Genomic DNA, 26,611 nt, shown 5'->3' with positions numbered 1-26,611 from the left:
ATCCCTCCCCCACCCTCTTTCCCTTTTAGTAATCATAAGTTTGTTTTCTGTATCAGTGAGTCTGTTTCTGTTTTGTAAATAAGTTCATTTGTGTCATATTTTAGATTGTACATATAATTGATGTCATATGGTATTTGTCTTTCTCTTTCTGACTGACATCACTTAGTATGATAATCTCTAGGTCCATCCATGTAATGCTGCAAATAGAGTTATTTCATTCTTTTTATGGTTGAGTAGTATTCCACTATGTATATGTACATCGTCTTCTTTATCCATTCATCTGTCAATGGACATTTAGGTTGTTTCCATGTCTTGGCTTGTGAATAGTGCTGCTATGAACATAAGGGTGTATGTACCTCTTTGAAGTATAGTTTTGTCTGGATATACGCTCAAGAAACGGGTTACTGGATCATACAGCAACTGTATTTTTAGTTTTTTGAGGATTCGCCATGCTGTTTTCCATAGTGGCTACACCAATTTACATTCCAACCAACAGTGTAGCTGGGCTCCCTTTTCTCCACATCCTCTCCAGCATTTGTTATTTGTAGATTTTTAAGGATGGACATTCTGACCAGTGCGATGTAGTACCCCCTCACTTTAAAGCAGCTGTGGCTGCCCAAACTCTGTTTTTCCAGCCAGTAAGCCTACAGATTTCAGCCGCCAGGTAGGCCAAACTGGGGCCTATTCTGGGGTTAAGTGTTATAAAAATGGGATACTCAACTAGTGCCTTCTTCCAAATGTCAGAATCTACTTGCTCTTGGTCATTCTCCAGTGCTTTCAGGTAGTTACGGGTTTTTTTTGGTCCAGACTTTATAATTGTTATTTGTGAAAACAATAGGGGCTTCTAATAGGGGGCTTCTAATAGGAACTACTACGCTATACTGGAATAGAGCTTCCTCTCAAAGCAGTTTAAATGCTTATTATTTTATTTTTATCAATAAAATTTAGTGCCACCTCTATGGGTCTGGCATTTAAAGTCATTCTACTCACTGCTGTAGAATAGGCAATATAAAAAAAAAAGAAATGGCTATGTGAGAGAAGTTTGATTACACGTATCATCTGTTATACAATTACAAACTAGGTTCTAGAAATGACCGTTGGTGAAAAAAATAAATGTTTTGTATTTTAACCTGTTCCTATTTTTGTACCACTTTTAATTTTTGGGTGCCAAATGAGAACAGTCTTAGTGATTTTCATGATTCTAAAAATACATGCTTACTGAAAAAAGACAAAAATAATTCAATCAAAATAAAGAAGTATAAAGAATTCAAAATCACCAATATTTTACCAGAGATAACCCATTTAAAACTTGCTAATCATCCTTCTATACAAATTTCCATATATAAACACACACACCTGTGCTATTAACTTGATTTTTCAGTTTGACAATATATCATTAGTAAGTTCACTAAAATGATTTTTAAATCTACATAAAATAGTCTATATATTTTAATTGAAAAACCCTATGGATAAATATTTTTGCTGCTTTTAGTTTTTCACGTCTATAAACAACACTATTTACCTTTATAAGTTTTCTAACTGTGAGCCATTGGGGTAGAAGAAAAGGTAATAGAAAGGGAACAGGCTTGGAGGCAAGACAGACCTGCGTGCCTGTTTCAGTTCTAGTCGATTTGCTAGCTTTGTGTTCATAGGCAAGTTAGTGAAATTCTTTGAAAGCTGGAGCACTGTTAAGAGGAGTAAGGTAAGGAAGGACATGAAAAACATCTACTATAATTCTGCGTACACAATAGGAACTTAAAAAATAAGTGTCTGTTTGTATGTGCATGGACTCACATACACACACGTTATAAAACTATTAAGAAAGCAAAGATACTTGGTCAAAGCACATTTTTTTTAAGTATTTGAAATTTTGGTTTAATTTGCAACCTAAATGCAGAAGAGATTTATTTTGTTTCATTTTCATTTTAATACATCTCTACTGGAGTATAATTGCTTTACAATGTTAGTTTCTGCTGTACAACAAAGTGAATCAGCTATATGTATACATATATCCCCATATCCCCTCCCTCTTGAGCCTCCCTCTCACCCTCCCTATTCCAGCCCTCTAGGAGGTCACAAAGCATGGAGCTGATCTCCCTGTGCTATGCAGCAGCTTCCTACTAGCTATTTTACATTTAGTGGTGTATATATGTCAATGCTACTCTCTCACTACACCCCAGCCTCCCCTTCCCCCCGCCATGTCCTCAAGTCTGTTCTCAACGTCTGCATCTTTATTCCTGTCCTACCACTAGGTTCATCAGTACCATTTTTCTAGGCTCCATATATATGTGTTAGCATACGGTATTTGTTTTTCTCTTTCTGACTTACTTCACTCTGTAAGACAGACTCTAGGTCCATCTACCTCACTACAAATACTCAATTTCGTTCCTTTTACGGCTGAGTAATATTCTTATATATATGTGCCACATCTTCTTTATCCATTCATCTGTTGATGGACATTTATGTTGTTTCCATGGACTAAACCACATTATTTATTACTGACTTAACGTATATACCAAAATTTTGTGTGAGAATCCATCTTCATATTCAAATTTTATAATGAGTAGGACATAAAAGCATTTCTTTTTTAATTACATCACCTTCTTTCAAACGTCAATGATATGCCTGCGACAAAGTTTTGTATACGATGTGGTTCTCCTCTGAACATTTTACTCCAGGCTGAATATAGCTAGGTAAATAATTGGGCATAGATAACACCTATTATTTAATTAATTTAATTCTATTTAAAAATCTCCTTAACAAAAGTTATCTCAAAACAATTTTATTCACTGATATTTAGCCATATGTGGAATATAAAAGGTCTGATTTTCAATAACTTTAATAGTAATAACCATCACTATGGTTTAGTTTTCAGTAAGAGTATCAATGGTAAAAAATATTTTTAAGATGTTACAATATAATTTATATGTTTATTAGTAAAGAAGAGCAGAGGAAATTCATTTTAGTAAGGTTAAATATAGTATATGGATGGAATTTTTGCCAAGACTTCTGTGTAAAGATATTAATAATAATTAGTAAGAGGAACAATAAAACACTGATCTATCTATAGGCAGCAAAAAAATAGAAGAGAGGTAGGCTTAAACTACCTTTTCAAAGAGAGCCAAGAGCTACTCATTTTACCAGATCAGACTGTTCTGATGTTGAGAGGAAAATTACCTACTCCACATTGCACAATGGTAAGGCTAGGTCTGTTTTTTTTTTTCCCCCCTTAAGGGACTAAATGATCCGAAATATGGTAGAGAGAAAACCTACAGCAATTTAATATTTCTAATATTTTAAATATATACGTTTTTTCCATCATTCCTCTGGGATGCCTTTATCCTGAGGAGAATATAACATAGGAAAAGGTGCTCTCAATTAAGTGAATAGTACCAGAAAAGAGGAGAGATGAAAATCATCAACAGTGAACAAACCAGACAAAAACACTAAATTAATTGGGTTGGGAAGTGAATAAATTCCCAGTTTTAGATTCTTACCTGTATGCCTTAAAGACCCCCACCATTCATCAGTCCTCTCAAATATGATTTTTTCCTTTTAATTCCTGAGCTCGGGGATTGGCACTATCTTCCATGATGTTGTCTAAGCTAAAAACCTGAATCAGTCTATTTCTACTCCTCACTTCTCAAGTCTACTTGGATCATATCACATAGGTGCCATTTACTGTGTGCTCACTATGTACCAGGCACTGTGCTAAGTACTTTATAAACATTTAATCCTCAAAATAACAACAGCAGGTTTTGTAATCCAACAAAGATTAGTTTGTTCTATCCATATTTTTAGGAAAACACAGAATGGTTAAGATACATGCACAGTCACAATCCAATTAAGACACAGTCTGTTTTATTAACCACTGTGATGTACCTCCCATATTTTCCATTACTGTTGGAAAGACAAGAGCCTTGCCTTTATCATCATTCATCTAGATTGGTATAGAGCATCCTAAGTGTTCTGCCTCTATACCTCCTTCCAATTCATTTGCTAAGGATAGCAAATCCTCTGAAATATACCTGAAAAAATGTCTTTGTTTCAAAATCTTCAAAAGTTTCCCTCCCTAAGACATGCAAGTCATTTACAATGTGACTCCAACAACTTAACATTCCATTGTCATCTCCTAAAGTTATTCTTAATAATCCCTTGACTTTAGACAAACTTGCATTTCTCAAAAACACTGTTTAGGGCTTCCCTGGTGGCACATTGGTTAAGAATCCCCCTCCCAATGCAGGGGATATGCGTTCGATCCCTGGTCTGGGAAGATCCCACATACTGCGGAGCAACTGAGCCTGTGTGCCACAACTACTGAGCCTGCGCTCTACAGCTCGCGAGCCACAACTACTGAAGCCCGCGCGCCTAGAGCCCGTGCTCCACAAAGAAGAGAAACCGCCGCAATGAGAAGCCTGCGCACCGCAACGAAGTGTAGCCCCCACTCGCCACAACTAGAGAAAGCCTGCGTGCAGCAACGAAGACCCAACGCAGCCAAAATAAATAAATAAATTTATTTAAAAAACCCATTGCTTATTCATATATAGTCTTTGCTCACTTTTTTTTTTTTATTATTTTGCTTTAGAAGCCCTTCTCATCATATTCTTCATGAAGAATTCCTTTACCCTCTAAGCCAGAATTAGTCACTGTCCCCTCTGTGCTCTAAAAGTTTTAGTATACATATTTAACATACAAATTACATTTTATAATGAATAAAACTGTCTCTTGCACAAGACATTGAAATCTTCAGGATCATTCATTTAATCAACAAATATTTCTCCACTAATTATAACTGAAAAGGTTGACAAGCTGACTTACATTAAAATTTGGAATTTCTATTTGTCAGAGACACTTTTAAGAGAGTAAAAAGGGAAGCAACAGACTGCGAGAATAAATGTGTAATACACATAGCAAAGGACTCATCCAGGACATATAGGGAATGCCTACTGTAAAGAAGAAAAAGACAGTTAACCTAACTTTTAAAACACAAAACACACAGTCATTTCACAAAAGAGGATATCCAAATTATATGAAAATATGCTCAATACCATTAGTTAGTTATTAGAGAAATACATATATTGGAAACATTTTTGGTCACAATTCTCTGAAATAATTAAATGAAAAAAGACTGACAATACAAAATGTTAGTGAGAATGTGAAGTTAAGTGGAGTTCTCCTAAAATGCTAAAGAGAATATAAATTCATACATGTACTTGGGAAAACTGCAGAATCTAGTAAAATTATTCATTTATATACCCTATGATCCAGTATCTCTAGGTCACATCTAGCTTGTCTATTAGGTGGGTATCTAATGAGATTATGTGTATATATGTGCACCAAAAGACATGTTCAAGGCTGTTTATTGCAGCATTATTCATAACAGCCCCTAACTGGAAACAACCCAAATTCCTTCATCAAAAGAATGGATAACTAAATTGTACATTTAATAAAACAAAAAGCACAGCAATTATCCATTGCTATAAAGTTTGATACAAGTAAAGATAATTCATGGTGACAGAAATCAGACAGTAATTACCTTTGAGGAAGAGGGAAGGTGTAGTGACTGGAAGGGGGCACAGGGAGATTTCTGGGATGCTGGTGATACTGTGTTTCTTTAGCTGTGGGTTACTCAGATGTGTTCTCTTTGTGATAATTTAACAAGCTTTACACTTATGATTTGTGTCTTTTATGTACAACTCATATAGAATATACTTCATTAAAAAGTTTATTTTAGGAAACAGAACCGAAACAAGAGCTATGAGACTGGATGAGATAACCAAGTGAGTTTAAGTACAGAAGAAACAACTGCTAAATAAATTATTATTGAATAAATAAAAGGGCAAATGAGAGATTTAAGAAATTTAAGAACAGCAATCCAATTAAGAGAAGGGGTATCAAAAACAAACACTGGGCTTCCCTGGTGGCGCAGTGGTTGAGAATCTGCCTGCTAATGCAGGGGACATGGGTTCGAGCCCTGATCTGGAAGGATCCCACATACTGCAGAGCAGCTAGGACCGTTAGCCACAACTACTGAGCCTGCGCGTCTGGAGCCTGTGCTCCGCAACAAGAGAGGCCGTGATAGTGAGAGGCCCGCACACCGCGATGAAGAGTGGCCCCTGCTTGCCACAACTAGAGAAAGCCCTCGCACAGAAACAAAGACCCAACACAGAAAAAATAACTTAATTAATTAATAAACTCCTATCTCCAACATCTTCTAAAAAAAAAACAACAACAGGGCCTCCCTGGTGGCGCAGTGGTTGAGAGTCCGCCTGCCGATGCAGGGGATACGGGTTCGTGCCCCGGTCTGGGAGGATCCCATATGCCGCGGAGCGGCTGGGCCCGTGAGCCATGGCTGCTGAGCCTGCGCATCCGGAGCCTGTGCTCCGCAACGGGAGAGGCCACAACAGTGAGAGGCCCGCATACCACAAAAAAAAAAAAAAAAAAACAAAAAAAAAAAAACAAAGTAACAAATATTGAAGTAAACATTTCCTCAGTGGGTCTGCCGTATTTACGTAGTAAGATCGAGTGAATGATGTTTTGTATCTATGCTACTACTAATTCTCATTACCATAAAAGAATCCAGAATCTGGGCTTGAATCTGGCTCCACCACTACTTGCTGTGTGACCCTGGACAAATCACTTAACGATCTTTGCCTCATTTTCCTCACTTATGAATAGGAACAATAATAGTACCCACCTCATATGTTTGTTATGAGGATTAAAATGAGTTAGTAGTTTTAAAGCAATTACCACAGCACCTGATACGTTGAACATTAAACAAACAAACAAAACATAATCCTGGCAAAAGGATGTGACTTTGTGATTTCACTTTACTGAAGTTTATTTCAATCAGTCAACTGAAAAACTACTAGATACAATAACAGTGTTTCCTAGCAATAATCAGTTAAATATATAATGCCAGAGTTCTGCTTTTGGGCAGAGTGCAGTAGATCATAGCAGGTCAATACTTATATACCATAATGAGTAGACAATCAAATAATTACAAAAATCCTACTTTTTAAAAGACACTGAAAAGCTACAGAACCAATAAATTAGACAAAATAAAATTTTAGAAATGGGGAAACTTTTCTAAGTTAAACTGATAATCTGTAGCTTTTCTTACCCACTGCACCCATCTACACTGGGGATATTTGCTGATTTTGGTCACAGGGCTGACCACCACCTTTTCCAGGCAGAGAACCTCTGCTGGGAGGAAAAGAAACCAGAAAGCTTTTAGACATTTAGAAACTGGAAACTTGAACAGACTTAAACACATGGCTCTTTTTTCCCTTGGAGCAATTGTGGATTGTACACAAGCCTGCAAAGCTAGACAAAAAGCTTATGAAAGGCAGAGTGAAATCCTTTGCATTCTTCATGGTGCTTAAGAAAGAAAGATCTGCTAGGGAAGGCTGACCAAAGGATAGTGAAAGTTTGCACTTCAAGATATTTGCCAGTTTTTGAGGCTTATATTGGTTACGCTGGAGGTAAGAGAGCTAGACTGGAACCTAAGACTATCAAAGCTAAATCTCCTATTGTAACAGGAAGGAAGGGATGAAAACCCACTATATTCTCAACTCAGCTCTAACCCAGCAAAATTCTTGACTGAATTAGAGTGATCATTTTCTCATATTTTCTGCCTATCAGTAGAAAGGGAGACAGTATGATGGATGATAAATCATCTATAACCAATATGATTGTTTTACACAGGAAGTATATTTATAAAAATTACTTGGCATGTAAGAAAATAGGGCACAATATTAAAAAGAAAACACAGATGAAAAACCCCACAAGAAATGCATGGGGAGTTTGCAGACAAGAATTTTAAAGTAAACTATGATTAATAAATTCAAGAAAATAGAGGAGAGATAAATAAAATAGGAAAAATGATGGAAATTTTCACCAGGAAATGGAATCTATAAAAAATTAAATGGACGTACTAGGACATAAACTTACAATATCTGAAATTTAGATCTAAATGAGTAGGTTTATTAGGACTGAAGAATGTAAACACAGGTCAAAAGGAAAAATGCAGCAGAACACAGAATATTAAATTCAAAGACAAATAAACAAAAAAATACAAACTGATGTAGAGAAAGTATAATGAACAAACAAACAGGACAAAACAAATATGTGAGACATTCTCAAAAGGATATATACATATATAAAAACTAAATACTATATATGTTTTGGAGCTACTTCCTTAGTGATTGCTCTAGGGTTTACTATATGTATCTTATCAAAATCTACTTTAGAGTTAGAGTTTATTAACTTAATTTCATGAGATATAGAACCATTACTCCTGCATAGTTCTAGTCTCTCATCTTTCCTTTTTGTGCTATTGTTATCCATGTTACATATATATATATATGTCTTTGTACATACAAATACACACACATCAAATCCAACAATAATTTGCTATAATTAAGATTTTATATAATTTATGTTTATTGAAGAAGCCAAGAAAAGAGGGCAAGTAAATATTTATAGAGTTTTTTATATTAACTTTCTTATTTACTATTTCTGGTTCTCCTATTTGTTCCTGTGGATTCAAGATATCATCTGGTGTTATATACTTACTCTAATGCAGCTTTGCTCTCCCACCTATCTTCTTTGTTTTGTTATTTTCAAATATATTACATTTCTATATATTATTGACTCAGCAAAAGTTGTATATGTATTGTCTTATATAATTGCTTTTCAAATCAGTAATGAGAGTAAAGGACAAAAAACATGCATCTATACTGTCTTTTATAACTACATAATTACCTTTACCAGTGCTCTTTCTGTGTGTGCATTTACTTTATGTGGCCACTTACTTTCGGCCTGAAGAATTTTCATCAGTATTTATTGCAAGGTGAATCTGTTAGCAATAAATTCTCTCAGTTTTTGTTTACCTGGGAGTGTATTTCATCTTCAATTTTGAAAGATAGTTTTCCTGGATATAAGATCCTTGGTTTGTTGACAGGTTTTTTTCTTTCACTACTTTGAATGTGTCATACTACTGGCCTCCATTTTTACTGATGTTAAGTCAGATGTTAATTTTATCGGGTTCACTTCTTTTTGATGAATCATTTTTCTTACTGCTCTAAAACTTTTTATCTTTGTCCTTTGGCACTTTTACTATGATGTGTGGTATGAAACGAAAGTCTGTGTCCCAGCAAAATTTCTATGTTGAAACCATAATCATAATGTGATGGTATTTGGTAGGTGTGGGGTCTTTAGGAGGTAATTAGGTCATGAAGGTGAAGTTGTTATGAATGGAATTAATGCCCTTATAACAAAAGGCCAGGGAGCTAGCTAGCTCTCTTTCTCATGTGAGGAATGGGAAGAAAGCTGTCTGCAACCCAGAGAAGGTCCTCATAAGAACCTGACCATACTGACACCATTACCATGGACTTCCAGCCTCCAGAACTGTGAAAAATTACTTTTGTTGTTTAATGAGCTCTTTGCTATAGCAGCCTGAACTTACTAAGACCAGGTGCGTGGGTATGGATCTATTTTAGTTTATCTTATCTGGAATTGGTGGAGCTTCTTGGATGTGTAGATTAATTGTTTATAATTAAATTTGGCAAATTTTCAGCCATTATTTTTTAACATATTTTTTGTGCTCTTTTATCTCCTTGTACTCCCATTACCATATGTTGGTGTGCTTAATGGTGTTCCACCTTTCTCTGAGGTTCTGATCATTTGCCTATCTTTAAGTCTGCTGTCAACTCAGAACAGTTGTTGAGTGAGCCCCACTAGCAAATCTTCCATTTCATTTACTATACTTGCAACTCCAGAATTTTCATTTGGTTCTTTTGGAAAATAATTTATATTTCTATTGATAGTCTCTATTTGATGAGACACTGTCATCATGGCTTCTTTACTTCTTTCAGTACGGCTTCCTAGAAGATTTCTTTCTTTTTCTAAAAACATATTTAAATAGACTGCTTTGAAATCTGTTCAATTCAATATGTAGAACCTCTTACAGGCAGTTTCTGTTGTCTGCTTTGTTTCTTGTGTATGGGTCACACTCTCCTATTCTTTGCATGTCTTAAAATACTTGTTGAAAATTGGACATGTTATATAATATACTGTAGCAACCTGGGGTACTGACACCCTTCCCCCTCTCAGAGCTTTGTTGTTTGATTATTTATTTGTTTACTGAAATCAGCTAGGCTACTTTAAAAAGACTATTTCCACCCTGTATGAAACTTCTGATATTGCTCCTTAGAGGGTACAGCCAAGGCATACATGAAGTCACCTTGGGAAGACAGTGGTTTTAGTAGGGGTTTCTTCAACTGTCTCTTTTCTTTCCTTGATCTGTTAAACTATTTGCCTCTTTGCTGGCACATCCAGCTGTTATGCTCCACTAATGATACTACTGTGATGAACAATGCCTGGGGACATACATTGCTCCACAGTCTGATCACTTAAATTCAGACAGGGTAGATTTTCAGTTCATCTTTGAGGTTTGTTCTGATCCAAGGAGGATTCTTTTTAGCTGACTTTCTCCCAGGTTCAGTCTGATTAACTAATTTAGCTTCTTGCTCTTTTAGAGAGATTATCAGCCTACTCTGAATTGTTTACCACCAAAATATCCACTGTTTTTGAGAGTGACCTTAGGCTTGAACTTCCCCACATTGTTTCAAATAAGGCCTTTCCTTTGGGAATAGCTTAAGAGTAATATATTCTTATGGACTACCCTGGATAAAATCTTTAAGCCACTGTTCCAAGTGCTGTGTAGGGGTGGTAGCCTTTGGTCTGCTTGGGCTGCCTCTCCTAATGTGGATGTTCTGCCCTATGAGCAAGCTGCAGTGAGGATGATAAGGCCTCCAGTATTCTCAGTGTGCTGCATCAGGACTAGAGCTACCCTCCTATGAATGGGGGCTGGGTAAAGGAAGGGAGCCCCTGACTTTCGACTGCATTCATCAGGAATCTAACCTCTGCAATTCAGGGTTGGAGGCATGAGAAATGATGAAGGCCTGCCCATCTTGGAGAGCTACCATAACCCTTAACTGGGAGCTGAGGGGAGAGGGAGCCCCATACTCGAGGCCACATCTACCCAGAGTGAAATTTCCAACAAGATGAGGAGGGGTTACTCCTACACTGTTGGTGGGAATGTAAATTGATGCAGGCACTATGGAAAACAGTATGGAGGTTCCTCAGAAAACTAAAAATAGAATTACCATATGATCCAGCAATCCTATTCCTGGGCATATATCTGGACAAAACTATAATCCAAAAAGATACATGCACCCCTATGTTCATAGCAGCACTATTCACAATAGCCAAGATGTGGAAACAACCTAAATGTCCTTCAACAGATGAATGGATAAAGAAGATGTGGTATATATATACAATGGAATACTACTCAGCCATTAAAAAGAACAAAATAATGCCATCTGAAGCAACATGGATGCAACTAGAGATTACCATACTAAGTGAAGTCAGAAAAAGAAAGACAAATACCATATGATACCACTTATATGTGGAATCTGAAATATGGCACAAATGAACCTATTTTACAAAACAGAAATAGACAGACATAGAGATAAGACTTGTGGCTGCCAAGGGGGAGAGGGGGAGGGAGAGGGATGGACTGGGAATTTGGGGTTGGTAGATACAAACTATTATTACATTTAGAATGGATAAACAACACAGACCTACTGTATAGCACAGGGAACTATATCCAATCTCCTGGGATAAACCATAATAGAAAAGGATATTTAAAAAAGAATGTATATATGTGTAAAACTGAGTCACTTTGCTGTACAGCAGAGATTGGCAAAACACTGTAAATCAACTATACTTCAGTTAAAAAAAAAAGATGAGGAGGGGTTAAAATAAAAAAAAGAGAGAAAGCATTCCATTTATAGTAGGAAACAACAGGACATAAACTCTTTGCCTAACCATAGGTCTTGAACATTTTTCCTTTTATTCTCTTAACAGCTTTTGTTTTATATTTAAATCTATAATCTATTTTGAGTTAATTTTTATATAAGAGGTTTAAAATGGGTGAGGTTAATTTTTTTGCTTATGGATGTCCAACTGTTCCAGCATCATTTGTTGAAAAGGTTATCCACTGAAGTACTTTTGTAGCTTTATTAAACATCAAATGGACATATTTGTGTGAGTCTACTTATTGGTTATACATTCTGTTTCATTGATATATCTGTTTATCTGCCAGTACTACACTATGTTGGTTACTGTAGCTAACAGTAAACCTTATCATTGGGTAGAGCTAGTCCTTCCCTTTATTCTTTTTCAAAATTGTTTTAGCTATTCTAGAATCTATGCCTTTCCATATAATTTTAAAATAAATTTATGTAATTGTATGTCTTAAAAAAAACTTGTTGGGTTTTTTAATAGAAAGTGCATAAGCCTATATGTCAATTTGGAGAACAATGACACCCTCACTATGTTTAATCTTTCGATCCATGAACATGGTATGTCTGTCCATTTCTTTAAGTGTCCTTTTATTTCTTCAGCATTTTGTAGTTTTAAGCATACAGATATGTGTGTTCTTAAGTGCGACCTATTTAATTTTATTTGAAGTAATTGTAAATAGTATTGTTTTAAATTTCAGCTTTCTACTGTTGTAATTATATGAAAAAAATCAAATTGACCTTTTTGATGTTGATCTTATATCCCCCAAATTAACTGAACTGACTTATTAGCTGCAGTTTTTCTCTAGATACTTTTTTCTACATAGACAATCATGTGATCTGCAAATAGGGAGTTTTATTTCTTACTTTCCAATCTTTGTCCCTTTTAATACATTTTCTTGCCTTCCTGTGCTACTGAGAACTTCTAGTGCTCAGTTGGAAGCAAGTAGTGAGAGCAGACAACCTTGCTTTTTTCCTGATCTTAGGAGGAAGGCACTCATTCACCATTAAGTATATTGTTAGCTCTAATTTTTTGTAGATGTTCTATATCAGGAGGTTCCCCCCATTCCTATTTTGTTAAGAGGTTTTTCAAGAACGGGTTTTAGATTTTGTCAAACACCTTTTCTGCATCAATTGATATGACCATATAATTTTTCTTTTTTAGCTTGTAGATATGATAGATAACACTGATTGTTTTTCCAATGTTGAACAAGTTTTTACCTCAAATAAATCCCACTTAGTAGTAGTGTATAATTTTTTATACATTGTTGGATTTGATTTGGTAATATTTAGTAGAGGATTTCAAGTTTGTAAGAGATCTTGGTCTACAGTTTTCATTTGTGTACTGTCTTTTTCTGATTTTGGTATCAATATAATACTAGCCTCATAAAACAAGGTGGGAAATGACTCAGTAAAGCTTAGTAAAATAGATATTAATTCTTCTTTAATGTGTGATAGAATTCTCCCATGAAACCATCTGGGACTGGAGCTTTATTAGGAGCTTTTTCATTACAAATTTAATTTCTTTAATGGTTATACAACTATGCAGATTGCCTATGTCATTGTGGTTAGTTTTGGTAGTATGTGGGTTTTGAGGAAGTGGTCCATTTCTTCTAAGTTGTCCAATTTATGAGTATAGTTTTTCAAAGCCTTTTCTAATTATCCTTTTAATGACTAGAAGATCTGCAGTGATAGTCTTTGTCCAAACCTAATATAGGTGATTGTGTCTTCTTTACTTTTGTTAGTCTAGTAAGAGGTTTTTACTAATTTTATTGAGTTTTAAAAGAACCAGCTTTTTATTTGATTTTCCCCTGTCATTTTATTGTTCCCAATTTCACTGATTCCAATTCTTAAGTATCTCCTGTCTTCTTCTTGCTCTGACTATATCTGGCTCTTATTCTTCTAGTTTCTTGAGGAAGAAACATAGATTAGTGACTTGAGAGCTTTCCTCTTCCCTAAAAATTAGTGTTTTCATGGTATATCTTTTTCTATCCTTTTACTTTCAACCTACCTATGTCATTGTTTTTCAAATGAGTTTCTTGAGAATGGCTTATGTTGGATCATTTTTAAAAATCCATTACATCAATTTCTGTCTTTTAATTGGTATATTTAGATTATTTATTTAAGGTAATTGTTGATATCTCAGGATTTAAATCTGCCATTTTATTATTTATCTTTTGTTTGTATCTTCTGTTTCTCTTTTCATGCCTTATTGTGGATTACTTGAGCACTTTTTAGGATTCCATCTTAACTTACAGTGTTTTTAAGTACACAATTTTGAATACTTTAGTGGCTGCTTGGTGTTTCAATATACAGATGTAACTTAAAACAGTCTACTGGTATTGGCATTTTATCATTTCAAGTGAAATACCGAAACTCTACTTCCACTTAGGCACCTTTACCCTCCCACAATTTAAATATGATTATGTTCATTATTTACTTTACCTACGTTGTGCACCACATCATATGGTGTTATAATTTTTGCTTCAACCTTCAAATGTGATTTAAGAAAATCATTAAAAAAGATCAGCTAATCTATTTACCCATTCTGCTGTTGTTCTTCTTTTCTGAATTTTCAAGCCTTTTTCTCTTATCATTTCCTTTCTCTTTAGAGAATTTATTTACCCATTCTTTCAGGGTAGGTTTTCTAGTGACAAATTCTTTTATTTTTCTTTTGTCTGAGTATCTGCTTCCCATTCATTCCTGAAGGATAATTTGACTGGATGTAGACTTTGTGCCTGGTAGTTCTTTCTTTCAGCACTTGAAAAATGTTGTGCCGCTTCCTTCTGGAGTCACTGCCCACCCTGCCACCACACCCCCCTGCCCACCTTCAGTGTTTTATACTGGAGATGGTACTTTTCAGTTCTGTAATTTCCATTTGGTTCCTTTTTGTAATTTCTATTTTCTTCATTTGTTTCAAGAGAATTAGTAATAGCTTGTTGAAGCATTTTTATGATTGTTGCTTTAAAATCCTTGTCAGATAATTCCAACATGTGATTATTCTTCATACTGGTGTCTGTTCACTGTTTTCTTCTCATTCAAATTGTGATTTTCATTGATCTTGGTATGATGAGTGATTTTTGACTGTTCCCAGAACGTTCTGGATATTATGAGACTCTGAATCTTATTTAATCTTTTTAAGATGTCCTCTTGTTGACTTGTAGTATGAGGGCCATATGTTCAGCTTCTTGCTGGGTCCCAATGACACCACTCTGGCAGAGGTGAAGCACTGATTCCCACTGCCTCATTGAAGACAATAGGGTAGAAGTTTAACTCTTCTCTTAACGTTGCTGAAACCTTTCTGGTGAAAGTGGTGCATCACCTTGCTCCACAATGCTGTTAGTATGAGATATTCAGCTCCCTGCTGGACCCTGTTAACACTGAGAGGGGAAGTAGAATGTTGACTCATACTGAGAGTGCAGTAACATCTCCACTGATGTTGATGTATATGAGGGTGGAGTGTCATCTCCCTTAAAGGCCTCATTAACACAGTAAAGGGAGGGTGAAGTAGAGTGGTGACTAGTCCAATCTTGCACTGCCTCTTGGTCTAACTTCTGCTGGGTTGGGGGAGTCTCAGCTCATCACTGTACCCTACTGACACTACCCTGCAGGAGGAATCAGAGCATAACCTGTTTCCACTGGGCTGGTGACAGAAGATCAACTCCCTACTTGGTCCCCACTAACATATTCTGGCAGGGAGATCAGAGAACTGTCTACTCTGCTATGTGAGAGATGGAAGAATAGCTCCCTGATCACCCCACTAACACCACTGGCAGGGGGAATTCAGAGATCTGCCACCTGCTTCTGTCAGGTGGCAGGGGGTGAGGTGGAAGATCAGCTCCCTTCTTGGCTCTGCTGAAACTCTGGGGAAGTTAAGTAGTTTTCCCATTGGCATTTGGCTGGAGTAGGGAGGGCATGCCAAAAAGGCTTTCTGTTCTGTTAGTCCACCCTTGTCTTGGGTCCTTTGGCAAGAGGGAACAGGCTTTTCTACGTGCTTTTCTTCTCTGCCTGTTGGTGGTTCCAGGTTGGAGGCTGGGTAAAATGGGAGACAAAAAGAAACCCAGGTAACTCACTGCCATGTCATTCCTCAAGTCCTTAAGTCCTAAGGCAGTCTGATTTCTTCTTCCTACCTTTCAGAGTCTTTCTATGCTTGTTTATTTTTTAATATAAACAAACAAAAGTCCACGGATTTTTAATTGTGAGAGGAAAGCTTTTGGAAGAACAGGACTACTCCACCTTGGCTAAAACCAAAAGTCTCCTCAGTAGGAACACTTTTGAACTTGACAAACTCAGTGTAGTATCTGGAGCCATTAATACATGAGCCAACAGAATAAAAAAGAAAAACAACATACAACCTTTCCTACTATATAAAAAAAGCACTATAATCATAATAGTATGGTGCTAGCAAAGGAACAGATAAATAGATCAATGAAACAACAGTTCAGGAAAAGAGAGATTTGTGTATGTGTATGTGTGTGTCTAGGCATATGAAAATTTAATACATGGTACATGAGGCAATTCAAACCACAGGGGGAAAAGATGGGTTTTTCAATAAATTGGGCTGGGGAAATAGATACATTTGGAAAATGTTATGAAAGTTTAGTCATCTCATTTGTAAATAAAAACAAATTTATACCAATATAAATTACAAATAGATTAAAGAGTTAATACTTAAATATCTCTATTTTAAATAAATTCAGCCAAGTGGCAGTATAAATTGGCTTAACTACCTTAGAAAACAGTTTGATTTCATCCAGAAAATATACATTACTAAAACTCAGGAATCCCATTCCTCAGTGTATACTTCAGAGAAACTCTTACACAGGATATTTTTATAAGAGTTTTATAGCATCACTTTTCATAATAGCTCCAAATGGAAATAAGTTGAATATCCTTCAACAGAAGGATGTCTCAATAATTTGTAACACAATGCACTATTTTACAGCAAAAAATAAAACAAAAAAACAAACCAAAAGTACCCCCCAAAACCTTAGCTATAGACAACAACCTGATGAATCTCACAGTATTGAAAAAAAGAAGGCACAATAGGTTGAATAAAATGCGACTCAATTCATACAAAGTTCAAAGAGAAATAAAAATAAATTGTAATATTTAAGGATGTATACATATATAGGAAAACTAAATAAAAGCAAGGAACTGATAATGATAAAAATTCAGGGTACTGGGTGGAAGAGATGGTTGTGATTGGGCTAGGAATGTATTTGCTCTTTATCCCTTAAGGTTTTGGCCAAGCAGCCATTTAATATGAGGTGATTTATGGTAAATAATAAATGTATGCTTAATTCAAACTATGTATGAACTAAATAATGATTTCTGGTGCTATAAACATTGTGAAAGATTACCACATCTGACAAAAATTGAATTATGCTTCATCAACCAATCATATCTTTTTAATAGTAAATGTACACATGCATATTTATTTATACATCGTACACTACAAAGAGTATATTTCAAATTTAGACTCAATTGTACTATTTAGATAATTTAAAATTACTCATATACTAGCCAAATAAAATAAAGATTACAACCAGATGTTTCAAATTTCCTCCAATCAAAACAAAAAGGTATCAGCTGAAAATACTAACGGTGCCAAAAATGTTGAAATATTTTATGACTGTTTTTCTTCCAACACTTTTGAAAGGAAGAATCAATTTCACATTTTTTTATGCCTTAGGCCTCAAACTCTCTAAAGCTGTTTTAGATACAATAACAGTAACTGATGGAAAAAAATCACTATTACATGTCATCCATGAATCATGTTTTTTTCAAGGAATCTCTTGAGTAACTGTTAAACTTCTAGAATTAAAAAGAAAACACAATGAAAAACACTACTCCTTTAGAGAAAAAGTCACTACTAAAAAATAGGAAACATTTCTGCTAATTAATTAAACTAATAAAAGAGTATATTTATCCTCTGTTTCTAGGATGGGCCTTCCCCAAGGCAACAGTTTTGGATCACTATTATGATCTCATATAGCTCTTTTAGGCAATTCCATTAACTAGCATGGCCTCAGCTAATTTTTGCATAATGACAAATCTCAGTATCAACTGAAAGAATTATCTTTCTTCTGAGTTACAAGCTGATTTACCCCATAGCTTAGTGGATATATGGTTATCTAAGACGAACCTCAAATTCAGTAAGTCCAAAACTTACTCTGTTTCCTCTCAAACTTATTCCTTGTTTTGTATCTCCTCTTTAGGTTAACAGCAACACAATCTGCTCAGATTCCCAAGGCAGAAACCTAGGTCAACCTTTCCACCTTCCCTTAAACATCCAATAAATCAAGTATTGTTGATTCTTTTTTCTTAAATAATATTTCTTGAATCTGAGTTTTTTTTCTTCAGTCTCACTGCCACTGCTTTAGTTCAAGTTTCAATCATTGCCTATATTCCTGCAATCTGGTCTCCTTCCTTATAGATGGAACCTCTTCTTCTCCACTGAAATAATTTTTCTCACTCATCAAAGAAAAACCTAATAAAATCACCAACCTGATTATGCCACTTTCTTTTTTAAACTCACTTAATGGCACCCCATAGTTTTCAGTTTAAAAAACAAATTTCTTAACATGGCATAAAGGCCCAATGACAATCCTACATCTCAACAATCTTTATTTTACACGTGTGATCTATCTGGTGTCATGTTATCTCCTATTTATGCATTCACAAGTGCCTCTGCTTCTGTACAGAATTCCAATTTGCTTAGTATACCTCTTGGAAAGATTCTGCTGATTATCTTTTTTTTTTAATTTAATTTAATTTTTATTTTTTATACAGCAGGTTCTTATTAGTTACTTATTTTTTTTACATCTTTATTGCAGTATAATTGCTTTACAATGGTGTTTTAGTTTCTGCTCTATAACAAAGTGAATCAGTTATACATATACATATGTTCCCATATCTCTTCCCTCTTGCATCTCCCTCCCTCCCACCCTCCCTATCCCACACCTCTAGGTGGTCACAAAGCACCGTGTTGATCTCCCTATGCTATGTGGCTGCTTCCCACTAGCTATCTATTTTACCTTTGGTCGTGTATATAGGTCCATACCACTCTCTCACTTTGTCACAGCTTACCCTTCCCCCTCCCCGTATCCTCAAGTCCATTCTCTAGTATGTCTGTGTCTTTATTCCTGTCTTACCCCTAGGTTCTTCATGACATTTTTTTTTCTTAAATTCCATATATATGTGTTAGCATACGGTATTGGTCTTTCTCTTTCTGACTACTTCACTCTGTATGACAGACACTAGGTCTATCCACCTCATTACAAATAGCTCAATTTCATTTCTTTTTATGGCAGAGTAATATTCCATTGTATACATGTGCCACATCTTCTTTATCCATTCATCCGATGATGGACACTTAGGTTGTTTCCATCTCCTGGCTATTGTAAATAGAGCTGCAATGAACACTGTGGTACATGACTCTTTTTGAATTATGGTTTTCTCAGGGTATATGCCCAGTACTGGGATTGCTGGGTCATATGGTAGCTCTATCTGTAGTTTTTTAAGGAACCTCCATATCGTTCTCCATAGTGGCTGTACCAATTCACATTCCCCCCAGCAGTGCAAGAGTGTTCCCTTTTCTCCACACCCTCTCCAGCATTTATTGTTTCTAGATTTTTTGATGATGGCCATTCTGACTGGTGTGAGATGATATCTCATTGTAGTTTTGATTTGCATTTCTCTAATGATTAATGATGTTGAGCATTCTTTCATGTGTTTTTTGGCAATCTGTATATCTTCTTTGGAAAAATGTCTATTTAGGTCTTCTGCCCATTTTTGGATTGGGTTCTTTGTTTTTTTGTTATTGAGCTGCATGAGCTGCTTGTAAATTTTGGAGATTAATCCTTTGTCAGTTGCTTCATTTGCAAATATTTTCTCCCATTCTGAGGGTTGTCTTTTGATCTTGTTTATGGTTTCCTTTGCTGTGCAAAAGCTTTGAAGTTTCATTAGGTCCCATTTGTTTATTTTTGTTTTTATTTCCATTTCTCTAGGAGGTGGGTCAAAAAGGATCTTGCTGTGAGAAGAGCTAACACCTATCCTTCTAAAACTCTTCCAAAATATAGCAGAGGGAGTAACACTCCCAAACTCATTCTACGAGGCCACCATCACCCTCATACCAAAACCAGACAAGGATGTCACAAAGAAAGAAAACTACAGGCCAATATCACTGATGAACACAGATGCAAAAATCCTCAACAAAATACTAGCAAACAGAATCCAACAGCACATTAAGAGGATCATACACCATGATCAAGTGGGGCTTATTCCAGGAATGCAAGGATTCTTCAATATATGCAAATCAATCAATGTGATACACCATATTAACAAATTGAAGGAGAAAAACCGTATGTTCATCTCAATAGATGCAGAGAAAGCTTTCGACAAAATTCAACACCCATTTATGATTAAAAACCCTTCAGAAAGTAGGCATAGAGGGAACTTTCCTGAACATAATAAAGGCCATATATGATTATCATTTTTGAATGACCAAGTGTCCTTCCTTCCTATGTATTTCATAGAATACTTTACCTTTATCACTTAACACATATTGCAACTGTAATATAAGACAGAGCACCTTTAAGCACCACAAAAAATTAATTTCAACAAGCTGACTTTTATTAATTCCCATTTTATCTTCTGAAAAATGAGAGATATGGATTAGACATAAGGTTCCTCTCAGCCAAACTACTTTATGAATTTATGTCAAGTTGGAAAGAGTCTCTTGACACTCCTGACTTTTTTCCCCCATTTGCTGCTAGAATACAATCATGGTATTAATTACTGGTGTTGTCCACACAGAACACCTGAGATACTGAAAGTAACAGTATAGAACATAAACATGAATTTAACTTATTTAAAAATAATGTATCCAAGTTTAGGAACTATTTACTAAGATTTGAATTTATTGAACTTGATTTAGAAAAGTTTGATCAAATCAAACTTAACAATTTGTTGAGATCTTTACATGTCAGTGTTAACAGGCTCAACTTGTCTTGTTTTCTCTTGGCTATTGCTATCCAATTGTTAAATTTTATTCATGGAAAAGACTAAGTTCAGTTCTCTTTAGACTGTAAACTGCTTTTAGGAAAGGGTCATGTGTTATGCTAGAAGACTAATAGTCCACAGAATTTAGTAAAATGTTAGAGATAGAAAAATGTAACAATGCTGTAATATTCAAAGAATAAGGTCAATTTTTCATTTATTGTACTGTAAATTTTAAATTGAGATTGACCTACTGTATTATCAAAGGAACCAGGAAGTATATACTAGAAGACTAATATTATTTATAATTGGTGAAAGATTATAGGGAAAAGAAATTAAAACAAGATTTTAAAAAATCCATTATGCATACTAATGCTTATAAAGTGCTTTCTTAAGTAAATTTTCAATGAATTTTACCAGAAAGGGTTGCTTTCTTGATTTTCCTAACATGTATTGATGATGGTAGATGAAATCTGATGATGATTATCTGATACGTATATTTTAATTCAAACAGGATAACTGGGAATTAAATGATGGCGTAACACAGCCAAAGATTCAATAGGATAAAGAAAAAACAATTATTTGCCCACCTTCCCACCGAGACACTAATTCTTTGTAGAGGTGAAAAACGCCATACTATACCTTGATTTCTTCTATTTCATCTGGTACTATCTTGTATGCTGATATAGTCCCACCCAACCTGAAATTAGGAGAAAAAAATATTCTCAAAACTGGCAACAGTGTATTAAAAATATGGACTATTTCTGCCATTAGCATCAGAGTGCCACCAATAATTGCCCATTTCCCACCCCAATAACCATGGAGGAAAAACAACCATTTTGTACTCAGGTTTTCCATATAGTAGTTTAAAAAAGTAGACAGTGAATGACTACTGAAAGAGGAAACATAAGTTAGATTTTTAACCATAATTAAACTTCTCTTATCGATGGTTTTAATGATGCTCAAACTGTCACTTTTACTGATAGAGTCTGTCACAACTAAGATGTATCAAGAACAATAGCAGACATTTCTATTTTCATGGCATCATGAAACACAGCTACGTTTAGAATACCTATCAATTTAACATACCATCAGTATTCTATAGTTTTGCACTCAGGAAGACTGATTCCAAATTTCATGTTCTTTCCCTTACAACACACTGCTTTCTTCACTAAAGGAATCATTCTAGAGGTAGAGTGCTCTTTTACTCTAATCAATATATAAAAGGTGGTATTACATTGGCAGTAACACTAGTAGTTATAATAGTAATACTACCACTAGTAATATACTGAGTATTTACTATATGGTAAGCATTAGATTGTCAGGTTTTATATGTTTTGTTCTCATTTAACTCTCATAACCTATAATAAGAATTATGAAAAAAAAGAGATAAGCAATTTTTCAAAGGTCCCACAACTAGGAGTGGCAGACTGGGCTTAATAACTCACTTCCAGAAACTGATAAGCAAATTCTAAAATTCATATGGAAATTCAAGGAACACATAATAGTCAAAAAATCTTGAAAAGAAGAAAGTTGGAGGAGTTACACTTTCTGATTTCAAGTCACTACAGATCTACAATAATCAAGACAATGTGGAGCTGGCGTAAGGATAGACATATAAAGCAATAGGGTACAACTGAAAGTCCGGAAACAAACATCACATTTATGGTCAACTGTTTTTGTTTTCCTTTTTATTTTATTGTAATAAATATAGTTAACATTTTAACCATTTTTAAGTGTACAACTAAGTGACAATTACATTCATAATGATGTGCAACCATCATTACTATCTACTTCCAAAACTTATCCATAACTTAAACAGAAACTCTGTAATCATTAAGGAATAACTCCTAATTTTCCCCTTCCCCCAGGCCCTGGTAACTCCTAAACAACATTGTCTTTATGAATTTGACTACTTTAGGAAACTCACATAGAGGAACCATACAGTATCTGTCCTTTTGTGTCTGGCAAATTTCACTCAGCATAGTTTTCAAGCTTTATCCACATGGTAGCATGTATCAGAACTTCATTCCAGTTTTATGACTGTATAATACCCCATTGTATGTATATACCACATTAGTTTACCCATTCATCTGTTAATGGACATTTAGATTGTTTCAATTTTTTGGCTACTGTAAACAATGCTGCAATAAACATTAGCATACAATATCTGAATCTCTCTTTCAGTTCTTTTGGGTACGTACCTAGGAGGTGGAATTACTCAAACATATGGTAATTCCATGTTTAGCATTTGAAGAACTGCCAAACAGTTTTCCACAATGGTTGTACGATTTTACACTACCACCAAGAATGCATGACGGTTCCAATTTATCCACATCTTCATCAATACTTGTTATTCCATTTTTTTAATGGCTACCCTAATGGGTGTAAACTGGTAACTCATAGTTTTGAGACTCGCATTTCCCTAATAAGCAGTGATATACAGCATGGGTCCCCAACCCAGGAAACGGTGGGCAAGCGATGGGCAAGTGACTAAAGCTTCATCTGCTGCTCCCTGTCCCTCAAATTACCACCTGAACCATCCCGCCCTGCCCCATCAGTGGAAAAATTGTTTTACATAAAACCAGTCCCAGGTGACAAAAAGGTTGGGGACCACTGCCACAGAGCATCTTTTCGTGTTCTTATTGGCCATTTGTATATCTTCTCTAAAGAAATATCTATTCAAGTGTTCTGGCAATTTTTAAATTGGGCTGTTTGTCTTTTTGCTGTTGAGTTGTGAGAGTTTTTCATATATTCTGGATATTTAACTGTTCCCTAAGATATTATTTCCAAATATTTTCTCTCATTCTGTAGGCTGTCTTTTAAAGTTCTTGATAATACTTTGATGCATAAAAACTTTTAATTTTGGTGCCGCACTATTTATGTATTTTTTTCTTTTCATGCTCACCTTACTGGTGTCATGCATAAGAATCCATTGCCAAATTCAAGGTCTTGAAGATTTATCCTTATGTTTTCTTCAAAGTGTTTTATAGTTTTAGTTCTTCTATTTAGAACACTGATCTGTTTTGAGTTCAGGTTTGAATGTGGTGTGAGATATGGGTTCAAGTTAATTCTTTTCCATGTGGAAATCCAATCATTTAGAAACACTTGCTGACAAGCTTTTTCTTTCCCAAAGCTGTTGTCAAAGCTTTGACTTAGCACCCTTGTCTAAAATGAATTTTCCAAAGATATGGGTTTATTTCTGGATCCTTAATTTTATTCAATTGGTCTATAGGTCTATTTTTTTGTGGTTCTCGGCACAGAAGTCTTTTACCACATTGGTTAAATGTATTCCTGGACATTTATTTTCAGATACTATTTTAAATGGCGTAACTTTTAATTTCCTTTTCAGGTTGTTTATTGCCAGTGTATAGAAACAAGTGATTTTCATGTGTTGATCTTGTACCCTGTAACTTTGCTGAACTTGTTTATTTTTTTTTAATTTATTTATTTCATTTAATTTTGGCTGTGTTCAGTCTTTGCTGCTGCACACAGGCTTTCTCTAGTTGCAGCGAGCAGGGGCTACTCTTCATTGCGGTGCGTGAGCTTCTCTTGTTGAAGATCATGGGCTCTAGACGCGCGGGCTAAAGTAGCTGTGGCATGCAGGCTCAGTAGCGGTGCCTTGAGGGCTCTAGAGCACAGGCTCAGTAGTTGTGGTGAATGGTCTTAGTTGCTGCACAGCATGTGGGATCTTCCCGGAGCAGGGACCAAACCCGTGTCCCCTGCATTGGTAGGCGGATTCTTAACCACTGAGCCACCAGGGAGGTCCCTGAACTTGTTTATTGACTCTAGTAACTTTCTTGTGGATTATCTATATACAGGATCATATTATCTGTGAATAGAGATAGATTTACTTCTCACTTAACAGGCTGGATGCCTTTTATTTCTTGTCCTTGTCTAAATACTCTGGCTAGAACTTCCAGTGCAATGTTCAATATCAGTGGTGAAAGTAGTTATCTTTGTCTTGTTCCAGATATAAAAAGAAAGCTTTCCATTTTTCACAATTGAACATGGCGTTAGTTGTGGGGTTTTCACAAATGCCTTTTATCAGGTTAAGGAAGTTCCCTTCTGTTCCTAGTTTTCTGAGTGTTTTTACCATGAAAGAATGTTGGATTTTTGTTAAATGCTTTCTCTGTGTCAAATGAGATGATCATGTGGTTTTCTGCTTTTCAATCTTTCTATTAATGTGGTATTACTGCAGTGATTAATTTTCTTATATTGAACTACCCTTGAACACCTGGGGTAATCTCACTTGGTCACTGTGTATAATTCTTTTAATATGTGGTTGCATTCAGTGTCTTAATACTTTCCTATTTTGCATCTATATTCATAAGGGTTATTACTCTATAATTTTTCTTTCTTCTGATGTCTTTATCTGGCTTTGGTAGCAAGGTAATTCTGGCCTCATTGAATGAGTTAGAAAGTATTTTCTCCTCTTATGTTTTATGGAAGAGTTTGAAAAGCATAATGTTAAATCTTTAAATGTTTGGAATAATTTACCAGTGAAGTAATCTGGTCCTAGACTTTTCTTTGGTGGGAGATTTTTTTTTTTTGTAATTAATTTTATTGGAGTATAGTTGTTTTACAATCTTCTGTTTGGTGAGAGGTTTTTAATTGTTGAAAATCTGTTTACTTGTTACAGATCTGTTGAGACTTTCTATTTATTTTTATGGCAGCTTAGGTAATTCACATGCTTCTCAGAATTTGTCTATTTCATCTAGGTTACCAAATTTGTTGGCATACAACAGTTTACAGGATTTTTTATAATCATTTTTATTTCTGTAAGGTCAGTAGTAATATTCACATCTTTATTTCTGATTTGTTTTTCTGCTTTCTCTTTTTCTTAATCAATCTAGCTAATGGTTTGTCAATTTTGTTAATTTTTTCAGAGAACAAGGTTTTGCTTTTGTTGACTCTGTACTGTTTTTCTATTCTCTATTTAGCTCCACCTTAATCCTTATTATTTTCTTCCTTGATCTTTTCTTTTTTCCCTGCTTCCCTCCCTTCGTTACATTAATTGTCTTATGTATTCAAGCTGATTTTTTTCCTTTTTTTTGTAGTGAATCATTTTAATTCCCTTGTCATTTTCTGTTTTACATCTTTTAGGTATTTTTTTGGTGGTTACCATGGGGAATACATTTAATATTCTAAATTTATAGCAACCTAGTTGATTGATAACAACTTAAATCAGCACACGAAATGTCTGCTCCTATACAGGGCTATCCTCCTACTTCTATGTTGTTGTCATAGATAAGTTTGCTAGTTTTGGAGTTAGTTTTCTCTTTTTCTCTAGTCCTTCAGGGTATAAAGTAGTGTATTTATCGTGGATGTTTCTTTCTTTTTGATGTGGACATTTATAGCTATATATTTCCCTCTGAAGAGTGCTTCCACTGCATCCCGTAAGTATTGGTATGCTGTGTTTTTGTTTACATTTGTCTCAAGGTATTTTCTAATTAACCTTGTGATTTCTTTTTGAACCACTGGTTAATAGTGAACTGTATAATTTCCATATATTGTGAATTTTCTAGTTTCCCTCCATTGTTGTTTGCTAGCTTCTTTCCAATGTGGCCAGAGAAAATACTTTGAATGATTTCAATCCTTTAAAATTTACTGAGACATTTTTATTGTGGCCTAACATTTGGCTTATCCTATAAAATGTTCCAGGTCTTCTTTTGTGTATTATCAGCAATTCCCTTTGGAAACATGACTGTGCTTGTGACTGTTAACTTATTGTTAGA

The 26,611-nt window shown here is 35.2% G+C and overlaps 1 protein-coding gene across 9 annotated transcripts in view; it reads right to left on the bottom strand.

Annotated features, from left to right (window-relative positions):
* GPHN (gephyrin) overlaps nt 1-26,611 on the bottom strand; it is a gene marked incomplete at both ends in the record, with an annotated part of 652,555 nt that overhangs the window by 386,875 nt on the left and 239,069 nt on the right. For all 9 annotated transcript variants that reach the window (XM_079700388.1, XM_079700393.1, XM_079700386.1 and 6 more), the window contains one exon: nt 21,516-21,573. In XM_079700388.1, the coding sequence (XP_079556514.1) occupies nt 21,516-21,573 (58 nt within the window). The remainder of the gene's footprint in view (nt 1-21,515; nt 21,574-26,611) is intronic.

This window comes from Hyperoodon ampullatus (assembly GCF_949752795.1).
Source record: "Hyperoodon ampullatus genome assembly, chromosome: 3".
In the NCBI taxonomy this organism is placed as follows: Eukaryota; Metazoa; Chordata; class Mammalia; order Artiodactyla; family Ziphiidae; genus Hyperoodon; species Hyperoodon ampullatus.
The sequence above is the reverse complement of the archived record's forward strand: the minus strand, read 5'-3'. Positions and strand labels throughout refer to the sequence as shown.